Source organism: Cucurbita pepo, chromosome LG04 (genome assembly GCF_002806865.2).
Source record: "Cucurbita pepo subsp. pepo cultivar mu-cu-16 chromosome LG04, ASM280686v2, whole genome shotgun sequence".
NCBI lineage: Eukaryota > Viridiplantae > Streptophyta > Magnoliopsida > Cucurbitales > Cucurbitaceae > Cucurbita > Cucurbita pepo.
Genome location: NC_036641.1, coordinates 7,892,852 through 7,918,081, shown reverse-complemented (window position 1 = coordinate 7,918,081; position 25,230 = coordinate 7,892,852). Strand labels below are relative to the sequence as shown.

The 25,230-nt window shown below is 37.7% G+C and overlaps 2 protein-coding genes and 1 long non-coding RNA gene across 3 annotated transcripts; 1 reads left to right on the top strand and 2 right to left on the bottom strand.

The window, feature by feature from the left end:
- Positions 1–575: 575 nt before the first annotated feature.
- LOC111792132 lies at positions 576–6,932 on the top strand. The gene is made up of 3 exons (XR_002814734.1): positions 576–717; positions 1,322–1,600; positions 5,986–6,932. It is a non-coding gene; the product is annotated as an uncharacterized LOC111792132 (long non-coding RNA).
- On the bottom strand, positions 2,862–4,099 carry LOC111792131. Its single transcript, XM_023673464.1, has one exon. The coding sequence runs from the start codon at positions 3,649–3,651 to the stop codon at positions 3,037–3,039; it is 615 nt and encodes a 204-aa protein (XP_023529232.1). The 5' UTR covers positions 3,652–4,099; the 3' UTR covers positions 2,862–3,036.
- Positions 6,933–8,484: 1,552 nt separating the features above from the next.
- On the bottom strand, positions 8,485–25,014 carry LOC111792705 (peptidyl-prolyl cis-trans isomerase CYP59). The gene is made up of 14 exons (XM_023674264.1): positions 24,653–25,014; positions 24,243–24,347; positions 23,899–24,016; positions 23,710–23,760; positions 16,655–16,746; positions 16,216–16,315; positions 11,439–11,561; positions 11,264–11,341; positions 11,128–11,174; positions 10,988–11,043; positions 9,866–9,906; positions 9,643–9,748; positions 9,441–9,555; positions 8,485–9,387 (listed from the first exon to the last, which is right to left on the bottom strand). The coding sequence occupies exons 1-14, from the start codon at positions 24,748–24,750 to the stop codon at positions 8,673–8,675; spliced, it is 1,845 nt and encodes a 614-aa protein (XP_023530032.1). The 5' UTR covers positions 24,751–25,014; the 3' UTR covers positions 8,485–8,672.
- Between the last annotated feature and the right edge of the window lie 216 nt (positions 25,015–25,230).

The window sequence follows — 25,230 nt, the reverse complement described above, 5'->3', positions numbered from 1 at the left end:
TGCATCATTTTCACCCTTTATTTCATCTAAATTAAATTACAATGTTGTATGCTGGCAAAGCCCCAAATGAGCACACACCTGATTACCCCCACTGTTTGTCACACAACATGTGGACTATTGGCTGAGCTTTATTAGAACACCATGTCTTCTACACACAAAAACTTGACTTCCATATAAAACTGAGTGAATGGTACTGATACAACTTTGTTACATACAAGGATTATTTCAGCATCATCAAAACCCCTCATTCTCATCTATAATTTGGGAGGCAATGAGAAGCAGGATACAGCTCCAAGGCATGCTCACTAAACCTCAGTTCAATTCACACCCCTTCATAAACTTGCTGATGACTTAGCATGGAAGTGTAGTTTTGTTCTATATGAGATAGTAAAAAGGAAAACCGACCCAAATGCCCAATACTCACCATCATCATTGAGTCCACCTAACTCGTTCTGATTCGGCCCAAGCTGTACCCAAGCCCAAGTTTAGTAGGCCTAAAACGCTACATTGTTGCGTTGGGCCGAATGAATGGGCTCAGGCTAGCCCGACTTTTAAAATAATAATTTATATCAAATTCAATAAATTAAACAAGTAAAACTTTATCCATGAATGGAGCCCGCCTTTGGGTTGGTGCGTGATGATATGGCGGAGCCGATACAACTCTGAAGACGGTGGCGGGTCTTCATAATTCATACATTTTAACATCGGCAAAGCAAGGTAATCAATTCATTCATTGGGATGGGAAGTTTGATTATTCTCAATAATCTTCCACATGCTCTTCTTTTTCCACTCTCATGTAGTCGTTTTTCTCAGAATCTCCCAGTAATATCATGGCTATTGAATTTTAGTGTTACCTTGAAAATATCTACTCTCCTTTTTCCACTCTGATGTAGTCGTTTTTCTCAGAATCTCCCAGTAATATCATGGCTATTGAATTTTAGTGTTACCTTGAAAATATCTACTCTCATTTCTGTTGGATGCGCTGTGACCACTACAGATTAATCCTCTGATAATCCTTTGAAACTGATGAAGCTTGCAATTCCATATCCATGGCGTCCATGATCTTCTCTTTCATTAGTCAATACTAATAAACCTTAAGACGTTGAAGTATTGATACACATGGACCGTTAAAAAATAGGATGTGAAGTGCAAGAAAAAAATTGTATATATTTTTGCTTGTACGTTTTGCGTCCCCACAAATTTGGTTGATTGTAAGAGTATAAAATCTGGTTGAAAGAAAGGATCAGAGAAGACATATTTGTTTATCATAGAAAACTCATGTTCTTTGTTTGAATTTCATTTTATTTATATGATTTTGCAGGCACGTTTATGCACTAGATCCTGCTGGTGTACTCCCACTAGAGCTATGGACATCAACTTCCCTTACCTATCTGTATGTTTTCTTTCTTATACACACACCTCCACATATTTCTTTTACAATATTACATGACAGGTAGAGTGGAGGATTTGATTCTACGGCTTTTTCAATGTGGAATGTTTTTACTGGTAGCACACAATTTAATTGAGCTTGATTTGATTCCAACAATTTCTCTGCTTCCTTACCACCAGAGCTTGGAAATCTTTGTACGTTAGAGCAACTGTAAGCTTTTCATTCTCTTTTTGGTTTTTTGTTCTTCAAATTCTCATACCTTTCTATAACTATCATGCGCAACTTCTGTTTTCTATTAGGGGTTGCCTTCTCTAGCCTGCAACCTCTAAATCTGAATTTTTGGTATCACACCTTCTAACAAATAGGATAAGCGCCTAAAATGTTGTAGTCATGTGGTTGTCCCCAGTTTTTTTATATTCAGAGTATTGTTGGATTTTCCGTCAAGATGCATCATTTAGATATAAAGCTCTCTTCTGAACCGATGGACATCGGACAATGAATTCACTCGCAGAATGCCTGATTTCATTGGACTTTCGTATACCTTGACTCATCTTCAATGCACACTCTTGGTGTGTTGGATGATGCACCGTCCTCTTCGGTCGCATCATGACACTTCCCAATCTTGGCCCAATATGACTGGATGGGCGCCACTTGAGGGTGCGCCACTTGAGGGTCGTCTCTTGTTTGTCTGAACATGTGGGGTCACAATCTACTTTTTCTCAGTGAGGTTGTGATTGTCGATTGTGACCCTGTGTTGCCTTGGCTTGCGGATAAGGTTGATATCTTTGGATTTGGCATTGTGGCTCTTGAAATTGTTAGTGGAAGGCCAAATTCAGATTCAAGCTTAGAGCGAGACAAAGTTTATCTTCTGGAATGGGTAAAAATGCATCGTTTCTCCTACTTTGTTTCATTAGGATCTCTCTTCCCCCTCCCCAAGGGAAAACAAGTATGTTCAGTCTCTTCAAAAAGACGATCACCTTTGACGTTGGCTTAACTTCAGATTCTTCCTAAGGACCCTCCCCAACGTTATTGGCTTAACTTCACCTTTGACGTTGGATCAATTAGTAATCTAGATTATGCATTTGTTGGGGAGTCCCGAGTATAATCCTTTAAATTAAGGAGTTTTGCTCAAACATGAGGGGGGCAGAAGCAAACAATAAAAAATGATCCATATCTTCCCTAGACGTCAGTGTTAGCCTATGAGCCACCATGTGATAGAAACTACTTTAGATTGAAATTTTACTATGAAATTCATAGTTAAGAAAGGGTGGCAAAATAAACATAAATTTAAAAATTATTATGATACAGGGCTTAAAAATTGCAAGTTTAAGGGGTTGGGGGGTCGGGTATGAGCTGACCTCTAAAAACATGAGTCATAGCTACTAGAGGGGATTCACTTCAGGAAAGAATTAATCATGGGCGGTCAAAAATAGAGGGGATTCACCAAGTGTTTGAGCAGATCTAGCAAGGATCAACAGAACAAAGAACCATTTTTTAAAATTGTTAGACACTAGTTCCAAATAATTCCACCAAAGCAACAAAATACAAGTGCAGAACAGAGTAATCTGCACTGAAACAAGATCCAAATGTTAGGACAACGACGAAATCCTTGGCATCACATGAATGCCCCTTTTCTATGAATCCCTTCACTTATCACATAGAACAATCCTAATAATCCCAAGAAACATACACGAAACAGAGAAGAAAAACAGAGTCATGAAATCCCTCGAAGACCATTTTCTCACAGCCTTACTTTCAACCCGCAAGCTCTTCGCCCTCCGCAGCGCATCCACCTCCTTCAACAAATCAAATTCAACCCCTTTCCGCTTCAACTCTTCAACACACTTGGACAGCAAATTTCTATCTTCTTTTTCCCTTTCTAACAATTTCTCCAAATGGGCCTCGAGATCAGTCTTGTATCTGACCGCCCAAATGATGCCCAGAGAGAATAAGAGAGAACAAATGGAGGGAATCCAGGATCTGTTGCAGGCTGCGCCGTTGAAGTCCTTGGCTGAGGCGTTGAAGAGGAGGAGTATAGATGTGGAGTGGAAGACGAAGAAGAAAATGTGAAGCATAGTGATTTCCTTTCGAACCGAATCGATTTGGGTTTCCTTGAGAGAGACTCTGCCGAAGATTAGTTCTTCCTCCTTGAGCCACTGCTTGAGAAGAAGTTTGTGGGTTGGGGTTTTGGCAATTTGGTGAAGAGGGTGTGAAGGTTTTGATTCCATGATTGATAAGGATTTGTTGTTGTTATCGTTCATGGGTCACTCAACAAAGAGAGAGAGAGAGAGATGTGAGGGAGGAAGAAATGCAAAATAGAAAGAAGAAGAAGAAGAAGTGTAGGATGGAGAGGTTCAGAGATTGAGTGAGGAGGAGAATGGAGGTTTTTCAAAGGACCCTCTCTCTCATTCTTTTTTTTCAAATAATTGTAACGGTCGGATCTGGAAAAGCGTTTAAATTGGGTTTTCCCGTAAAAGCCCCCAATATTCTCTCTCATTCAACGGTGAAGAGGCAACTCCACCGCCCTCCCAACGGGCAAGGGGCAAGGGGATCGGTTTTTTTTTTTTTTTTTTTTTCCTTTTCTTTTTTATTTTTAAATATTATTGTCAAGTTGATAGTGTTAGACTAACACGACTGTCCATAATGGTATGATATTGTCTTTAGGCTTTCCCAAAAGATCTCCATGCTTCTCCAAAAGGCCCCATACCAATAGATAGTGTATTCTTTGATTATAAACTTAAACTCATGACCATTCCTTAAATTAACCGATGTGAGATACTTTCATCTAACCCATAGGACTTTTTTAGACATTTATTTTATTGTTCCCTCTATAAAAAGTCAATATATATTAAAATGCAATATTATTCCCATGTTTAGTTATATTTGGATACAATTATCTTAAAATATTTGTATTTTTATGTTGGTTTTCCTAGAAATACATAGGTATGTACAGAAAAGAAAAAAAAAATAATAAACAGGAATAGGAAGGTGTAATTGTATTGCCCCCAACCTACGCTAATGTCTTATGTCAAACCCCAGCTAAAAATGAGGTTAACATCAATTTAATTAACTTGCAATTTTAGATAGAATTTAATGCAAGTATGTATATATAATTGACTCCTAAAAAGAGGCCAAAACCAAAATCTCCTCTATTAGGTATTAAATCTCATAACCTACTTAATTTAATTGACTCCTAAACTCAACCAAAAATATATTATTCGTCCAAACTGGCTACAAAATACAAATCCAACCACCTCACTCAAATATCCTTCAAATCTTACAAACTCACTCAAACTACCTAAAACCTCACAAAACTTATCTAATTCATTCAACCTCACACCATATCCAACAAAATCAGCTAATTCTTTTGGACACCCTCCTTGTGAAGAATCATGGCCAGAAAGACACACTACAAACATATAAGTTAAACGCATGGATTTACGTTCCTTTATACGTATGTTTTATATTATGCTGAAAAGAGGATGGAGCATGTGTGATTGTTTTGCATGAAATGTTGTAGGATGACTTTAGGTGTGAGGATGTGTGTACTCTTCATTCATTTAAAAGAACCAAAATCATATTAAGACTTGAGAGTTATGGTTAGGCCGACTCGTCACTAAATTTAGATCATAATAGCTTAAGCTCATAAGACCGCGAGTGGTGGACGGAGGGTGGTAACCATAGTGCACGCGATAGAGACAAAAACCAAGGACTACATAGGGCGTGAACTCAAAAGGTAAGGTTGATGGAGGCCACCTAACCTCCTTAAGAGCCTAGCATTCACCACGGTCTATAAACCACCATGGAAGTTTTCTTACCCCTTCCGTACTTATAACGAGAATAGAAGGTTTAGAAGAAGAGTATGTGCCCCAACTTCGTGGCATGACCAGAGGGTTTCTGATCAGGACTCAATAGATGCTAAGTCGTTTCCGCAAAGGGAGCGCGAGACCACGTTGTATAGCCCAACAGTTGGATGGGACGAGGGAGGGATCACACCCCCGAATGAGGGTGACTTTATGGACCTATGTCAGCTAACTTCCCAAGTATGGTGTCATATAGTCTCATAAGAAACATGCATGAGGTACGTTTCAGAGATGGTCACCCGTCATTCACTGCGCAGCATAAGAAAATACCAAAGTATAAAACATAAGGAGGAAGACCAGAACAGACTCCTAAAGGGGAGACCAGACCCAGATGTCCTAGAGTCAAAGAAAAGTCGGTGGGAATTTGTTATGTTAAGAATACTATGAGATCCCACGAGGAGGTGACTTACTGAGTATAACTTTTATACTCACTTCTTACTACACTTTTTTTTTAGGTGGGTGATGCTACTAGTCGAGAAAATAGTGTGTTGGGAAAACGTGGAGGTCACATAGGAAAGCTGTCCCAGGGCGTCTGTCATGTCATCTTTTCTTTTATAGTTTGACTTTCAAGACTCTTCGACATTAAAACTGACTTTGTTGTTTTGAAATCTAAGATTTTTGTGTTGATGTTAACTGTTTTCTTACATACACATTTGTTTTGGTCATAGCTGGAGACTTTTGGGCCTTGACAGTAATTGCAAATCTTGAATTTGCACAAAATCTTCTTTGTAGGAACCACTAGAAAGAAAGTGAAATGGAGAAACATCATATTTACAGCATACTCTACACAAAATCTTCTTTATGTTTTGGTTCAAGTTAAGGGTTCTATTTACAGCATACTCTACACATTACGGGTGTTAATTAACAATCTTTTCCACACTATATATACACGTTTAAACCCCATCTTAAACCACGCAAGCCTCTAAATGCCATATAAACATATAATTCCCAACATCCCTTTCAAATGTCAATCATCAAGAACCAGAAAAGAGAAAGATAACAACACCTTTGCTTCACTCACTTCTACTACTCCACATGATACTGAAAAGAAGAAACTTAGGGAAAAAGAAAAACAATTTAGGGAAAAAGAAAAACAATTTGAAGTGTGCATATATTTTATAGCTTACAAACCAAGAGAATAGAAAAGTTGAAGTACAGAACATTTCACAATAAGCTAACAAACAGAAACATTGTAAGTGTAGTGAAGAGGGTGAGGAGAGGCTTCAAACTGAAAAAGGACGCAATTCTGAAGCTCGTCCTTGCAAATCAGAGCTCCCAACTTCTCCAAATCTCTCATATTTTCCACAAGTATGATGAGATTAACCATTACAAGAACCACCAAAAACACCAAATAAACAAACTTTGAAGCATTGAAAAATATGGAATACGCAACCAATGACAAGAACTGCATGGCCTTTAGCTTTCGCTTTGCTTCGGATCTTCTCTCTTCCTTTGATAAATATGTAGAGTTTCAAAACTGCTACACAAACAGTTCAACTTATATGTATGTACGTGCCAATGTAGGCATAGCCAAGAAGATTATTAGTGGAGTTTTTTCTGTTCACCACTTAAATATACAAAACAGTTGGTTGTTGAATTGGTATTAAATGAGAGGATTGAATTGTACACACCATTCTTATGGAATTTAATTCTTTATATATTATGTCTATTGTTCCTGATTTCTCTCTCGTGATTTCGATTCAAATTGTTGGAGAGCTGTTAGATAAGTTTTATTATGTTCATGGGGTCCAAATAATAATTAATGAGATTGATATTTTATTCAAAATGCTTTTAATACAATTGATCTTTCATTAGCAAAATATATCTTATAGATTCGTATGAGTTGTTTGGAATAAGAATTTTATGTGTGATATTATATTTTGTGATGGTGCAATGATAATCAACCTAACTTGTAAGACTTTAAATATTAAACTATATGATAAATATATCAACCTAATTGCCTACATCACAAATACAAATTTTTAAAATTAAAAAGTGTGTATAGCTATTAAAGTCATTATTATTTCTTTTAACTAAAAAAAAGTATCATAGACATCATTTAATTATCACAAGGTTGGTTGTCTGGTTATTTTTCAAGGTGGAGGGCCACAAAGTTGAAGCCAGATACAATAGCCATTAATACAAATTTTATCAAATAGTCCGCAAGAGAAAGCTCAATTCACCAACTTTGATGTGACATTCAACTTTAAAATGGTAGAAAATGGTAACAAATAGTTGGGTCGGAGTTCAGAGTATTAAAGAGTATAAGAAGTAATTATCGAATATTTTTCAACTTCTCAATCTCGCTTGAATGCAATCAAAAGCATCAAATGCATACAACATTAGTTATTCTTGGAGTTAAGACGAGGCTACAGCTACACCAACAGGGCTTGCAATCCCATGTTTAAGTAAAGACAAACTGGATTTATAGGATATATACAAGGATAAGTTCCAATCTAGCACTTCTTTCCCATAAAATCATAGTTACTGCATGTCTTTTCCTGCCACCAGTAGAAGCATAATAAGATGGCAACCACTTGATTTCCATTTTCAGTGTTTTATCCAAGAAAGCAAGACACATTATCAAGCACCCAATGGCTTACTTTGTTCATCAATTATTTGTAATGTTGTTTTCTTGAGCTCCCCTACCTAATTCAACTAGTCCCGAGGGGAATTTGTAATTTGCTTCTCATCACCAATTATTTACAAGTTTGTGAAAGCAGATGAGCACAGTGCTTCCAAGGTTGTCTATGAAATGATGATACACAAAGAACTATCTAAGGCTGACAACCATAGAATCGAACAACTTTGATCCAACCATTTAGTACATAAATTCCACCGCAGTATCTGAGTGGTTGAAATATGTTTTTCTTCATCTATCAAATGGGTGTTCAAGCTGTATGGGGAAATTATATAAACACAGCAGAACAGTTTACAAGTGGGAGCCGAATAACCAAGCAACAACCAGGCATTAATTTTTGGGTTGCCGTTCGTCCCTAAACACCATCTTTTTGCTATATGCTTAATTGGAAATCTAATACGATGAGTCAAAGTCATATATCATTACTGAAGAATGCATTGAAAAAGGGAGGGGAAAAAACTTGCACTAAGAAACAAATGGCAAGTATCATTGCTGAACAATGCATTGGAAAAACATGGACTACTTACAACGGCCGAAAGGGAGNTTTTTTTTTTTTTTTTTTTTTTTTTTTTTTTTTTTTTTTTTTTTAATCAAGAGGCACTATACCTTAGAAGACCACTATGAAGTGCCTTCAGCCCTTGTAGTAGCCATTGTTCTCTGCCCTTGTGACATTCTATCTACCGGAGCTAGTGAACTGTCATCTGCAATTCTTTCAATCTCAATTTCACTGTCATCTGCAATTCTATCTACCGGAGATAGTAGCCATTGTTATCTGCCCTTATCTTTCCTTGTACTCTTCCTTGCTTCGTCTTTTGGGTTCTCGCTCGTCTCTCCTGTCCTTGTAACCATCATCAACTGTATTATATCTTTTCTTATAATGAGACCCGTCTTTCATCTCTGCTTTGTCACCGTCTGAATCTCTTTTTTTCCCATAACTTCTTTCATCCTTCCTATATTCTCGACCATCATCTGTACTTCTCCTTCTACCATCTCCCTCGTACCTTTTCTCTTCATGGCTACTCTTATCAGAATGCCTTCTGCCATAAGTCTCTTCATCCTTCCTCCTTTCTGACTTGTCGCTATCTTCCCTTCTGCTTCTATTTCTATTAGCCTCATAATCCCTCTTGTCATAAGCGTCATTATCATGTGAAGCTCTTCTTTGATAATCCAACTCCTTTTTCCTGTCGTCATCCCGGTCACTCTGTCTCTTCCTTCGTTTTTCATGGTCCCTTCGGTCTTCAAAGTCATCCCTGTCTCCTCTGTATCCACTGGATTGTCTTGCTTTATTTTCCCGATGCATCTCTCTCTCCCTGTATCTATTTCTGTCACTTGATTCATGCCTATCATTTTCTCCCTTCTTTTCTGCATAATGATCACGATCATTGGGGCTTTGCTTTCTAGACCTCTCAACATGCTTATCTTTACCATGATCTCGATGTCTCTTTTCTTTCCTATGGTTACTTCCATTGTCCTCATCAAATACAAAGTCATACCTACAAAATGATTCAGCTGTCATNGGGGGGGGGGGGGGGGCAACTTCACAAACCTTGATTCATTTCCACCATGCTGGATGTTATCGTCCTTCAAGATGAACTTTTCAGATCCACCAGTGCAATCCTTGGCCATGTGATCGGGAGCGCCACATTTAAAGCAGCCTCTTCCTACGCCCAGAAGCAATAAGTTCAAGCCGAGCAATTTTTACCATTAAAGAAACCAAGCAGTTACTCCATAGAATATGTCACTCTCACCTTTATCCGTTGAGTAATCTTTCCGCCGGTATTGGGACCATAGTTTTGCAACACTTTGACTGAAGTCCACATGTATCCTTCTATCATCAATCAAAGCATTGTCCATCTTCCATCAACAAACAAATAATGTCAACCCAACATCAGTTATTCTAAAATAAATAATAAGATTAGAAAACGATCTTTAGAACAAATGGAAAAGAGAGCAATGGGGCAATTCACAAACCTTAAAATACGCTTGTTCACATGCCTCTTTTGTCTCAAACTCTGTCCACAACAAAATAAGAATGAATCAGCTGAAAATTTAATTTAGAATTAAAAAGAAGTCAACACCAAAACCATGCTGGAAAAGAAGTTTTCACTGCCTTCTCCGCATATATTACGGTAATAAGAACCAAAACCAAGTACATTTAAGAATTATGGAGACGAACTTGAACACCATAGACAAGTTGGGCGTCGTATTTGTCATCCAATGGAAAAATTACTCAAAATTCTTAAAAAAGAAAAGAAAAGAAAAGAAAAATGTTGTCTTAATAATGATAATTGACCATTGATCCATAACCTCTATAATGCATCAATATTCCAACTCTTCCAATAGCATATTTTCCATCATCATAAAAAACCTGAAGTATAATCAATTAAAAACTTGCAAATATAACAACATTGCGTCAGTTCATTTTCATCTCCAACATCATATGCACTCAATTTTCACCTGGATGGCTAAGATTTGAAAACATGATTCCATGCAAGTTTCAGGCAGAGGATCTATGTATTTCCAAAATTGTTATTTCTTCATGAATCTAATTTCTTCAGTTCCATCTCGGTGTGGTTTATTCTAAAGGATCTTACATAATCAAAGAGAACAATAAAATGCATGCCCAAATTTATAGACCATACACAACACACCGAAGGAAATCACATTTAACACCCCAAAGTTATATTGAACAATATTTCATGGTTAAGAAGTTCAAAATATTCTTGTTGGTACCAGGGGATTTGACCTCATTGTTAATCGGTCTTCTAGGTACAACCATCCCTTCTGCTTAAGCCTTGGAATGAGTTACATGAAAAAGTAGCCCGTATATCCTAAACCTTGGGACTAGAACCCACTCAGTATGGTACAAGAGATATTCTTTTTTTAAAAATAAAGGGATATAAAAAAGACAAATTTTATTAGATCGACTGAGAAGGCAGAAGTTATACGTTAGGAGAATACTAGGGCTGTTCGAACTTGTACAGCATTCAAAGAGAGCCACCTTGACACTTGAGATTTCAATAATTCTAAAATAAGATATGCATAATTTTAAGTTCAAGTGCACCTCCATGAAAAGCATAAATTTCAACCCACCTATGAAGGCATAGCATAAACTATCTCCAGTCTTGTAATCACGGATAACTTCAGCCCTGAAATAACATAATATAATATTTATGAGAAGCATGTTAAATACAGATCCAAAAACTTAATTAAGCTTATTGGCAATTACTTACGATAACACAGTGCCAAAACGGGAGAAGATTGTATGCAAGTCCTCATCCTGCATTCACATGCATTCATAATCATTGAGATACTTGGAACCTAAATATAATAATTACCACTAAATCAGTGAGAAAAGGACAAACTTACTTCTGTGACTGGATTCAATTTACAAACAAATAACACATTATCAGGAGGCTTTATCTCAGCATCAGGAATATCTCCAATCTGCCCAGAAAAATAGGAATATAAGGGTGTACAACTAAGTTGATAAATGGTAGAAATAACGATAATATGCAGGACCAGAACATGAAATGAAGCTTACAGTTTCAAGCACAACAGCCCTAGAGTGAGCTTCTTTTGCACGAAAGACCTCCTCAAGTTCCGATGGGCCCAATTGCTCATCCAGTGGCACCCAATCATCTTCCAGTCGCACCTCATCAACAACCTTCTCACAACAGAAGGAAAAAATCACAACTTTAGGGCATATTTACAAAGGAAAGCTCCCTAGGTTCAAACTCAGTAACCAGCTGAAAATAGAACCAGGATTGCACGTTGATGAAGTCATCAATTACTATCCTCCATAATATGCCAAGGCAACCTAAATAGGTCAATAATATGCCATGGCAACCTAAATAGGTCAATATGTCCCTCAATGAAATTGAGATTGAAATGTCAAAATGACTAAATGAAGTAATTGATTCCAGTACTTTTAGACAGTTCAAACATATACTAAGCTCTTTCATAAAAAATAAAAAAATCTAATCTACTCCCATTAAGAGCTTAAAGAACAGAGAGAGAGAGGACCCTCTTCAGTATAAGGGGGTAAAACAACTTCGTATAAAAAACCAACGAGCTTAACAAATATATATTAAGCTTTTTGAAATAAAATAAAAAATCTTATGTACTCCCATTAAGAGCTTAAAGAAGAGAGAGAGAGAGAGAGAAGACCCTCTATCAGTATAAGAAAAGGGGGTAAATTTGGAACAACTTCGTATAAAAAACCAAAGAGCTTAACAAATATTAAGCTCTTTTTAAAAAAAAAAAAAAAAAAAAAAAAACCTAATCTACTCTCATTAAGAGCTTAAAGAAGAGAGAGAGAGAGAGAGAGAAGACCTTCTATCAGTATAAGAAAAGGGGTAAATTTGAAACAACTTCATATAAGAAACCAAAGAGACATGGAAATGAGTCCCCACAACGACGAACCTCCACCCAAAATCCTTACCCATCTAAAAACAACCATCTGTAACTCTGCCATAACTCTAAAGTGGACTTGTAATTCCCACATAACCATTAGCTCTAAAGTGGACTTGTAATTCCCACAAAACCAAAGCATAATTAAGCATAAAATAGTGTTCAGAATAATATATCTCAAGACAAATTATTAGAGTGAATGAAGCCATAAAAGTTTTTTTTTTTCTTCTTCTCAGAGACAATTCGAGAGATGTAATATCCATGGTATTTACAAACACCTTCCCAATTTGCAACGAGGGACGTATAACTATAGGAAGTAAAAATATTAGACATAGCTTGGTAAACAACATTGTCGAAAAGTTTTGTACAAGTTTGTGTCTTTTCTGCCAATATTCTCTGATTTTTTTCTTTACACATATTCCAAAAGAAAGTCATGATGAGATTTTTCCATAGTAGTGCTTTTGCATTAGATCCTTTACCTTCCTAGGAATGTGAGATGCCATCCGAATATATTGAAAATCGTTGTCCAGAAATTCGGAGCGTATGTACATTGCACAAAAAAGTGGCTTTGTGATTCGTTTTCTTTGTTGCATAATGGACACCAATTTGGAGAAAGAATGATGTAAGGCATTATCTCTTTAAGATTTTCACTTGTGCTAATCATTTTATGTACTATTTGTCAAAAGATTTTCACCTTTTTTTGATGATGTCCGTTACATACTATCTTTGCTAGCGTGAGATTTATTGCTTTTTGTGATTCGTCCCACAGGTGTTTTCGGGTGACCAGGAAATCAAGTAGGGACATTTGGGGCGCAACCCCTAATTGTGAACTTTCCTAGTATGGTTAAGGTTTACTTGGTACATAGCGGTTAGTTGTCACTCACAGGGGATGCCAGGAGTCGTAGAGGGTATGCTACCAAGGTGCAACTGGTAGACAGTTAGTATGTGGTGCAGGCGGTCATAATGCTAGTCTGCGTATATTTCACAAGTTACCTAATACACATGAGACTTACCCGCGAGCCCGTCATAGGGCAAGTTGACTCATGTGCTAGTACCACAGGGTTAAGGATAAATTTTGGGAAATGTAAACAACAAGCTAAGTACAGCCTAACCCTAAATTATGACCCGAGGGGTTTAGTTATGCACCTTAGTGTAGGAGTATACAGGGTCTAGGTATGGATAAGCCTTCTAAGGCTGGCATGGTAAGCCATTGTAAGGGCTAAAGCTAGAGTCAATCTATGAGCACATAGCTTAAAGAATCATTATAAAGACTAAGTCCGATGAGAGCCTACAAGTAGGCTGCTTACGGAGTATTTTATACTCATCCCATGTTATTCTATTTATTTTCCAGGTGGGAGTGTGCAGCTGTTAAGGTGCCCTTAGATTGAGTCGTCTGAGGATGTTATTTTGTACTTTTAATTAACCAGACGACAGTTTTAATGCTATTTAAATCATAAATTTTTCCTTGTGTCTCCTGCTTTTAATTTGAGAGATTTTATCGCCCTTTTAAACCTTGCGTCTACGTGGCAATCCGTGATTGGAGGCATGGAAAAACGGGTCGTTACAATATTTGGCCTTTACAATCCACAAGACTTTTTCTTCGTGATGATATCTCCATATCCATTTGGTGAGGAGGGCTTCGTTCTTCATCTTTATCGAGAAAAGAAAAGATCGAGGCCTCCCATTTTTGTTGGGAGGTTTGTAATATTTCACTGAACAAGGTGAAGGCCATCTTTCCACCAGTAGTTTCTGAATAATCTTTCTACGTTCACAACCACTTTTTGTGGCATTTCAAATAGAGACATGTAGTAAGTGAGGAAGTTGAATAATGTGGCTTATATTAGGGTGAGTCTTCCGCTTTTTGAAGTATAACATGATGACCATGTTGACAGCCTTCTTTCTATTTTTTGAATAATAATCTTCGAGAGGGAAACGGATTTGTGGTTTCCTTTTAGAGGTAGGTACATATTTGACCATTCTCCCTTTTTACAACCATATATGTTATCAACTTCTTCAATAATCTTTGTGCTAATATTAATGCTCATGATCTCTGTTTTTTTAGAGATTGATAATTTGTCTAGAGAATCCTTAGAAAACTTTTACCGTCTCATCATGTTTTTTTATGGAATAGGCATCTATCAAGTCAGAAAAGATGATTGAGTCGTCCGTAAACTGAAGGTGGCTGATGTTTAAGCCTTCATTACTGATTTCCTTTTATTTGCCCTTCGTATTCTGCTTTTGTCTGTAGGCGGCTTAGATAATCCGTTACCATGATGAAAAGAAAGGGAGATAGTGGGTCTCCTTGTCTCAAACTCTGTGTGGCATAAATCTTCCCTCTTGGTCTTCCATTGATGTCCGTGTGGCATAAATCTTCCCTCTTGGTCTTCCATTGATGATGGAGAAGTTTGTGCATGAGATATCCACCTTAGCCATTTTGAGCCAAAGCCTTTTGCCACAAGAATGTTTTTTTAGTAAAGTCTAGTCAACCTTGTCGAAAGCCTTTTTCCATGTCAAGTTTAATGACTACACCTTTTTGTTTCTTTCTTTCCCATTCATCTATGAGTTCGTTTGCCATGAGGGATGCATCGAGAACTTGTCGCCCCTCTACAAAAGTTGTTTGTTGCCCAGTTATTACGAAGGGGAGACCTTTTTAAGACGTTCTGATAATACCATTACTGTGATCTTATATAATCCGATCGTGAGACTTATGGGACAAAAGTCTGCGACAGTGTGGGTATCCAATTTCTTTGAGATCAAACATATGTATGTTTCGTTTAGGTTGCCATTGATAACTCCGTTTCAAAAAAAATCTTGGAATGCTCTCATGATATTCAACTCTCATAAAGTTACACCATTTTTTGAAAAAATTTTGAGGTAAAATCATCCTGTCCTCGAGTTTTGTCTAAGAAATTGGCAGAGGGCATTGTCCCTTGTATATAAGGCCATGTAAAATGTCACAAATTTTGAGACAATTTCTTCTTCGTTTACTAAACTTTTGCCTTGTGTGGATAGAATTTCCATGAAGGCACTCTTTCATTTCTTTGTAGTCATGATACGATAGAAAATTTTGGAGTTTATGTCACCCTCCTCTAACCATGGTTTTTTACATTTTTGTCTCCAAGATTGCTCTTGCTCTTCCTGCCAACGAAATAAGTTCAGCTTTCTTTTTTTTTTTTTCTTTTTTTTTTTATATGAGGAAATAAGTTCAGCTTTCATGAGCTTTTTCCTCCATGTGATCAAGGAGAGCCATTTTAGTTAGTAGTTGATTTCTCTTCGTGGAAATACAACTGAAAACCTTCTTGTTCCATTTTTTTAAGACTTCTTTTAGTCTTTTAAGTTTGTTGATGAAATCATGCCCCAACCATCCACGGAGGGGTATTCTTCCACCAGTATTCTACCATTTGGCAAAATTCAGAATGGTTCAGCCCCATATTCTTAAATTAGAAGGGCAAAGGACCACATTTAGGAAAATAGGAAAATAAAATGGGATAATGATCAAAGTTTGCTTGTATTTCAGGAAAACTTGCCGAAGCAAAAGGCACCATAGAAATATATTGATAATCATGAAAATACAGAAAAGTAATTTGAGGTACTTGGGTCCTACCTCTCAAGATCACACAAGCCTAAAGCCTCTAAACAATTGCTGACCTCCCACCTTTCTCTCACTTCATATATAGAAATCACTTCTAAAAAACTCTTTAACTCACTACTAATATACCCTTAATGCCTAATAATATTTCTAATTCATTCCCCATCAGAATTCCCCAATTTACAAATTTTAAGTTGCCACTTCAACCCAAGAATTTCTATATATACACACATACACATATATGTAAAATCATCAGAACAATCCTCAAAAGAGTGATAGATGGGAATGATAGATATAGATTACAACAAATAATACTTGCCTCATCTTTTGGTTTCCCTTCTGGAGAAGCATCTGGAATTAGCTCAGCTAATTGCGGCGGATCATCAAATGGATCATCCAGTATATATGTATGCTTAATTCTGTTCAATTGAGGCAGTTTTAACTTGAAACAAAATATTTGGGGAAAAAATATAAAGATAAATTTGTGACTGCTATAGGAATACAAAATATAATGGTGTCATGAAGTTAAACTGGCAAATCAGACTCTTAAGATTATAACATTTTATGGGACAAAAGTAAATTTTTGAGCTCTAGCTGGCCTACACTTTCAAATTCCTCCAGCAATTTTTATCCTGTTATGATACATGCAAACCATAGTAGTTTTCGGTGATCTCTTTTAGCCTTCAGATGCTTAGCATTCCTCTTTGTACTTTTCAGACATCAATGGGAACTAAATCGTTAAAAAAACTTGCACGTACCGGATATTTTTGTATGGTCTTCCCTTCTCATCTGCATAGGCTTCATTAATCCTAGTTAAGGTGTCAAGCCCTTCAGCAACCTCTCCAAAGACCTGCCATTTTGGAGTTTTATTTTTTATTTTTTATAAGTGACAATTTTATTCCTGATTGAAATTTACAAAAGGGATCTGATATCCATGGTATTTACAAAAGACCTTCTCAAGTTACAATGAGGGAGGTATAACGGTAGGAAGAAAAAATATTAGACAATTTTTACAAAGGTATAGCTTGGTAAACAATATTGTCGAAAAGTTTTGTATAGGTTTGTCTTCTTTACAAATATTCTCTGATTTCTTTCTTTCCACATATTCTAAAAGAAAGTCATGATGAGGTTTTTCCATAACGGGGCTTTTGCATTTTTGAAAGGGTGGTACATTAAGGTCACATCCAATAGATCCTTTACCTCCCTAGGAAATTTTGAGCATATGTGCATTGCATAAACAAGTGGCTTTGTGATTCGTTTTCTTTCTTGCATAATGGATACACATTTGGAGAAATAGCTTTTCTGCATAAACAAGTAAGACATTCTTTATTATTATTATTATTATTATTATTTTATTTTTTTTTTTTTTTAAAGATTTTCACTTGCACTAATGGCTTTATGCACCCTTTTCCAAAGAAATAACTTCACCTTTTTAAGCTGATGTCCTTTCCATACTGTCTTTGCTAGCGTGGGATTTATTGCTTTACTTTTTTCCCATGTGCATCAAGGATTTTGTAGAAAAGACCTCGTCAGCGCTGGGTTGCCAAGTGAGTGGGTCTGCTTTGTTTGACAATACAACAGGGGCAAGGTCAAGGCTTAATTCGGCCCATTTCGTTGTTCCATTATCCTTTAAATTCCTACCAAACATCATGTCCCGTAATTTTTTTACAACATTCACGTTTCTTTGATCGTGGCTTTTTTGCTATGAGAGAGCATGTACAAAAGTGGATACCTCAAGGCTAGCATTGTGTTTTCAATCCATGGGTCGGTCCAAAATGATAGGCTTCCTCCATCACCAACCCTATGACATGTTCGGTCGATGATGAGGTTTTGGTGTTTCTTTATGTACTTCCAAGGTCCTTTTGTAGAAGATGGAGGGGGTTGATTTTTATTTGAGGTAGGAGTATATTTGACCTTTATAAGATTTCTCCACAGGGCATTTTCTTCGTGATGATATCTCCATATCCATTTGACGAGGAGAGCTTTGTTCTTATTCTTTATCGAGAGAAGACTGAGGTCTCCCTTTTCTATTGGGAGGTTTATAATATTCCATCGAACAAGGTATGGGTCATCTTTTCACAAGTAGTTTTTGAATAATATTTCTATATTCATGACCACTTTTTGTGGCATTTCAAATAGAGACATGTAGTAAGTGGGGAGGTTGGATAATGTGGCTTGCATTCGAGTCAGTCTTCCACCCTTCAAAGTATAACATGATGACCATGTTGACAAGCTTCTTTCTATTTACTCAATAATAACCTTCTAAAAGGAAAAAGATTTATGGTTTCCTTTTAAAAATAGTCCTAGGTACATATTCAGTCATTCTCCTCTTTTACTACCATGTATGCTAGCAAAATTCTTCAATAATCTCTGTGCTAATATTCATGCTCATGATCTCTGTTTTTTGGAGATTGATATTTTGTCTAGAGGATCCTTCAAAGATTTTTACTGTCTCAATCATGTTTTTTTATGGAAGAGGCATATGTCAAGTTAGAAAAGAGGATTGTGTCGTCCGCGAACTGACGGTGGTTGATGCTTAAACCTTCATTACCAATCTGAAAACCTTTTATCTGCCCTTCATATCCTGCGTTTGTCAGTAGGTGACTGAGGCAATCCATTACCATGATAAAAAGAAAAGGGGATAGTGGATCTCCTTGTCTCAAACTCCGTGTGGCATAAATCTTCCCTCTCGATATTCCATTGATGATGATGGAGAAGTTTGTGCATGAGATGCATCCTTTTATCCACCTCCGCCATTTTGAGCCAAAGCCTTTTGCCACAAGAATGTTAAAGTCCAGTCAACCTTGTCAAAAGACTTTTTCCATGTCAAGTTTAATGACTACACCTTTTTGTTTCTTTCTTTCCCATTCATCTATGAGTTTGTTTGCCATGAGGGATGCATCGAGAATTTGTCGCCCCTCTACAAAAGTTGTTTGTTGCCCAGTTATTGTGAAGGGGAGAACCTTTTTAAGACGTTTTGTTACTATGATTTTTTATATAGTCTGGTCGTGAGACTTATGGGACGAAAGTCTGCAACAATGTGGGCATCTAGTTTCTTTGAGATCAGACATTGATAACTCCGTTATGAGACCATATGTTTCGTTCAGGTTGTCATTGATAACTTCGTTTTGAAAAAAGAAAAAAAAATATTGGAATACCCTCATGATATCAGCTCTCATAAAGTTCTAGTATTTTTTAAAAATTATGAGGTAAAACCATCCGGTCCTGGATTTTTGTCGGAGCCCAGATGTTGAATCGTCTTCCCTGCCTCTTCTTCATGAAAGCAACCTCAAGGGGGGAAATTCGCAGAGGGCATTGTCCTTTGTAAATAAGAACGTGTAAAAGGACACAAATTCTGAAACAATTTCTTCTTCGTTTACTAAACTTCTGCCTTGTGTAGATAGAATTTCCATGATGGTACTCTTTCGTTTCTTTGTAGCCATGATACGATGATCTAACCATCGTTTTTTACATTTTTGTCTCCAAGATTGCTTTTCCTTTGCTGCCAACGAAATAANTTTTTTTTTTTTTTTTTTTTTTTTTTTTTTTTTTTTTTGTGTGTTAAACTAGTGTAATGGAGAGCCAGTTTCATCCATCGACTCCATCTGATCGAGGAGAGCAATTTCAGTTAGTAGTTGGTTTCTTTTTGTGGAGATAAAACCGAAAACCTCCTTGTATATTTCTTTAAGACTTCTCCCATCCACGGAGGGGCGTATTCTTCCACCAGTATTCTACCGTTGGCAAAAATTAAGAATGGTTCGGCCACTTATTCTCGAATCATAAAAAAGGGCCCCATTTACAGCAATCCATGGAAAGTAGAATGGGATAATGTAGGTCTACTCCGTCTTTGAACACCGACGTTATTTCAAGGAGGCCTTCTGTGGCTAGGAATCTATCGATGAGTGTCAAGATGGGTGGAGATATGTTGTTTGACCATGTATAGAGTCCATTATTGAGGGGAATGTCAATGAGTTCAGCTTCTCTTATGAAATTGTTGAAGTGCCTCGTGCCTCAAGTGACTTTTCCACTAAATTTTTCATGTACCTATCACCGGCCAAAAGCCAATTTCTGTACATAGGCATGATAGGTCCTGTAATTCCTACCAAAATAGATGTCTTTCTTGATATCTACAGGGACCATAGATTCCTGTAACCCAAAATCTATAATTATCAGCTAGAGTAATGTGTGGTTAAGGTGTATAAGTCTTTGGTAACTTCTGAAATGATCAAAGTTGGGTCATTTCACATGATTAAGATCCCCACGATGTACTTGAGGCATCCAAAGCTGACCAACCAATATGTCTGGCACTCCAAAGGGATTTAACTATCCAACGATCAACATAATTCAATTTTGTTTTGTTTCTGTAAGAATAACCCTAGTGAGATTGTATTTGAGGAGGAAGGACTTGATTAGGGCTCTCTTTTGCCAATCTCTCAAGCCCTTAACGTTTCAAGAGATAATAATCATAAAAGGTATTGACCTCCCAAATGTGACTTGATCGATTTCTCACAATTGATGTTTGAAAGATGTTTGAAAGGAGGCTTGCAATCTCTATAGTAAGTTTATGTGGCTTCTTGGTCGTAGTGGACTTCTTTTTCCCGAATGGAATAGCCATGATGCACATGTGGTGTTCTTTTAGCCATGGTGCCAAAAATTTGGGTGGCCATTGCTAGTGTGACTATTTCTAATATCGGGGTGACCTCTTCTACCACTGTTTCATTATGCTTTTCTTGAAACATAGTGTCAAGCTCTGTATCTGTGTGATATCCCACATTGGTTGGGGAGGAGAACAAACCACCATTTATAAGCGTGTGGAAAACTTCCCCTAGCAGACGCGTTTTAAAGCCTTGAGGGGAAGCCCGAAAGAGAAAGCCCAAAGAGGACAATATCTGCTAGTGGTGGATCTGGGGCGTTACAAATGGTATCAGAGCCAGGTTCCGGACAATGTGCCAGCCTTCTCGCTGTTCTCCGAATGGGGGTAGACACGAGGTGGTGTGCAAGTAAGAACGCTGGGCCCCAAAGGGGGGTGGATTTGGAGGCGGTCCCACATCATTGAAGGAAGGAAAGAGTGCCAGCGAGGACGCTAGGCTCCGAAGGGGGGTGGATTGTGATATCCCACATTGGTTGGGGAGGAGAACAAACAACCATTTATAAGGGTGTGGAAACCTTCCCCTAGCAAATGCGTTTTAAAGCCTTGAGGGGAAGCCCGAAAGGGAAAGCCCAAAGAGGACAATATCTGCTAGCGGTGGATCTAAGGCGTTACAATTCGCAAGGGTGATCTCTAGCAAAGGGTGAGAGACGTTGGCTTTATCCGCGGTGGGGGATGGTGGGGCGGTGGAGAGGGGTAGGGGGCTGGATGCAATATTCATCGTCTGGTTCTTGGTCAATGCCAACCGTGGAGAATTTTGTTCCTGGGACTGGGACAAGGAAGGTTTTTTTGGTTATTTATGATGATGGCATGTTTTCCTGGTGATGTTATCATAACTTGTGGGTCGGGGATAAGAAGTGGTACAGTAGATGGGGTTTTGGAGATTGGTGAAAAGTAGGGTGAGGGGTTGGTGGCCTTTGGTTTATGTGGGGAGACTATCATGGCAGATCGGGTGTAGGAGTATGGTTTAGTTGGGGGATTGACCTTTTTTTTATAGGAGTTGGATTGGAGAGTAGGGGGCGGTCCATGGCAGATGGATATGGTCATTACCTTATTAGGGCTTTGTGGTATGGCCATAGACTTTGTGAGGTGTAAATTTGGTGTTGAGCCTTGTTGTACTTGAAAGGCCCCTTTAGGTGTTGTTTCTCGGTGGTTTGGCCAACGGTGTGGTCCAAGAATGCTGCCTAAAATATTTGTAACAAACTCGGTATCCTTTGAGGTATAGAATCCATTTGTGCTTGTTCAGTGCCATGGTAGCCAGTCATAACATCAATAAAAAATTCTCTATTGAAGCAAGGGTCTATATTGACCATAAAGGGAATCTTGGAAGATTATGGTATTGAGACTTCTGCTGGTATGAAACCCCATGTGTTTTTCTCAATACAAATGGTGGCTTCCATCAGGTCCCTCTCCATGAAGTTTTACTCAATACAAATGGTGGCTTCCATCAGGTCCACTCTCCATGAAGTTCTTTTAACAATCTCAACAAAACCTCCACATGCATCTCCTATGCGTTTCAAAGTATCAATGTCCCAGTGATTGAGAGGTAGATTTTATATTTTAATCCAATCTCCATACGAGGGAACCACTAGGTCGTTCAAGTGCTTCTCATCAGACCATGGTTCTATTTTCATGGTGTAATTTCCAACTTTTTGCAATCTTTTTTATTACAAATTAATGAGACATGCTCATTTATCGTGCAACGAAGAATCACCTTGTCTACTTTGTAGGGGTTTAGTTGGCAGAAGTCATTTAGCATAGATTGGATGCTTCTGTTTATCATAAACCAATCATCATAAAAATGTTTTCAAGTGGCAATCATCACCGTATCCCATACAGTACGAATGGGGGAGAGGGAAAGCTCGTTGTTGGTCGTCTTTCCTTTTTTGTTTAGAATCGAAAGGTATGTTTCTGCATCTCTCTTTCAACTTTCTGACATTTGTGGCGACTTTTTAGTGACAATCAAGGGTTGTGTAGGTCGATGGAAATGTCTATGGTCTTGTCTTCTACTCTGAGATCTTGAGTTTGGTTGATGATCTGGTATTTTGGTGGACAACAAGGGATAGTTTATAATGAGAGTGAAGAAAGCTATCCAACCTTTTCGTTCTTCGCCCATTGGGACAAAAAGCTTGTTTAGGCCTCCATTTACATGAAGCAATGAGATTTCAGCCATAGTACCCTTCTTATTTGTGAGTTTTTCCATCCAAATGGTCTGTTATGGAAAATGTCTCTCCTTGAAGAATTTTTGGTTTAATAGAGCTAATAGTAGTGCTTGATATGATGTTTTCAGCCATTGGAAAAAGTCCCATTTCAATGATAGAAAAAAAGCTTTATCTCTAGTGATAGCTTGATTCTTGTTCCCTTGTATCTGTCATCTAACTCAATTGCATACGTATTCTTGTCAATGACGTTTTTGCATCTCTAAAGTATTTGGTTTGGTGTCATGGGGCCAAAGGTTTCTGTCCCAAAGGATTCAAAACCCTTGCTGGTTGATGTTCAATTTAGCTCAATCTTGTATAACTGAAGGCGTCATTTTGTAGATGTTTCGTTTCAGATTCGATGGGGCCGTGGGCTCTCAGATTCAATCCAAAACTTTTTACCACCAGAATAGCATGTAGCTTGATAAGTTACCATAAGCCCGTACTTCTTGAAGAATCCCACTCACTAAATGCTCATCAATAAGTTCGTATAATTAATTATATAACTTTCATTTTACAAAACTAAACTTTTATCTATTGGACCAAACGTTGTACAATCAATTAAATTCTAAAGTAGAGTCATATAACCAGTATATAACATAAGAAGGAATGTGACTATGAAATTACTTATAACAAGATTTCCATAAAGAAGCGACAAAATAAGCATTCTCCCAAAGATGCGAAGGTTCTTTATGAATCTTGGAAAATTATATTGTTTCTTTTAGCAAAACCTCCCACTAAATAACTTAAATGGCATTATCTTCACAAACTTTGGCCGGCCTAGCAATGGCGCAGTTAGAAAAAGTAAGCAATAGCAGCACTTACTATACAACACAATTAAATAAGTCAACCACAGATGAGTTACCCATATTTTGTAAATTGGATACTAAGGAGGCATATTTGAGATGAGAGAGGCAGACCCAAGCAATAGAAGAGAGAGCATAGGTTATTGTATTAGGAGACTTACAGTGTGCTTGCCATCAAGATACTCAAGATCATCACGCAAAGTGAAATAGAACTGGAAAAAAAAAAAAAAAAGAGAGCAAGAATGCCGTCTTAGTTTTTAATGTAGTGCAAGCAGGTAAGTTTCAGAGAACATGCACCAGTACAGACAACACTTAATAACAGAGGAAACAAATATACATATCAATAGTACCTGAGAAGCATTAAGATTTTCTCCAGCACTAGCCATTGCCACTGTGCCAGTCTTAGAGTGCTTTAAATCGAGATGAATCTCGTCATTGAAGAATCGAGCCTGGTCCCCATATAGAAATCTAAAGTTTGAAGATAAAGGAAGAAGATAAGAAGACACGGTGAAAAAAGAAAAGAGATATACATCACGCCGTAATACATAAGAGGCCTACAAGTTCAAATTATTATTTCGAATCTAACGCAGCCAGCAAGCAATATTATAATATGAAAACTAAACAAGAAAAATTTCAAAACAAAAATAATAAAAATAGCTGGTAAGATCAAAATATTGCGAAAGACAGCACTCACTTGTAGATTGAGTCACCACCAGTCCCAATGCCAGTGGGGTCACCAGTCTGAGCAGTAAAGTCCTTCTGTATTGTATGAAATAGACAGCCATTGTAGTACTTAATCCTGCATCAATCCAGGAAAAAATAAGAAAGATGCCATAAAACTGACAATGAGATATGCAAACCGTAAAGGTGAATCTATCATAGCTAGTTAGCGATCACTTATAATACGAAAATGAACAGTTCCGCCTAATAAATTGAAATTTTCACTGATTGAACGATGAAAACTATTGTTTTTCGTTGGTGAAAGCGAAAAAAAGAAAAGAAAAAAAAAAGGCAAAAGAAAACAAAACAGAGTACTCGGAACACAATCCAGGCAGTAAAAGTAATAGATAGAACAAAGAAAATGAAAAAAAAAAAATTACTCACTTGCAGAGCTTCAAGAAATTCTTGGAGGTCAAGGGGCACATGTCGGTGTGAAGGTCGATCACAATGTCCCCCAAACTAGTTACAATGAGCACAGACATGGCTTCCGCTTTCTGTCCTCCTCCCTCCGCAGATTGCTAAGTTTTCTTCGAGGCAATTACATGCGCCAGTTGGTTGAGCTATTCGGTGAATGCTTTGAATTGAAAGCTGAAACTCCAGAGTCCAGCTGAAGTCCCTTCAACTACGGGAGCTATCGGTAGAAGAAGAGCGATCACAGAGATGAAGTTGGAGGGAAGGCGCCGGTTTTGGCTAAACCGAGATGGAAGCGGATCTATGGCAATGGCCGTATTGTCGAGAATATCCTATACGGGCAGATGTAGCATAAGAAGTAAACATAAGCAAACTAACAATCGCGAATCATGTTGCCCTCCGAGCCCTAGGCCCAAGATTTTGGACTATTTATGGCGGTAAAAAGTTCAGTGGGCCTTTGGTCGAAGAGAATGATCTGGGCCGGGCCTGGAGTCCTTATTATTTACATTATTGCCCTTTTGACATATCCATTTTTCAAAAAGTGTCCGCTC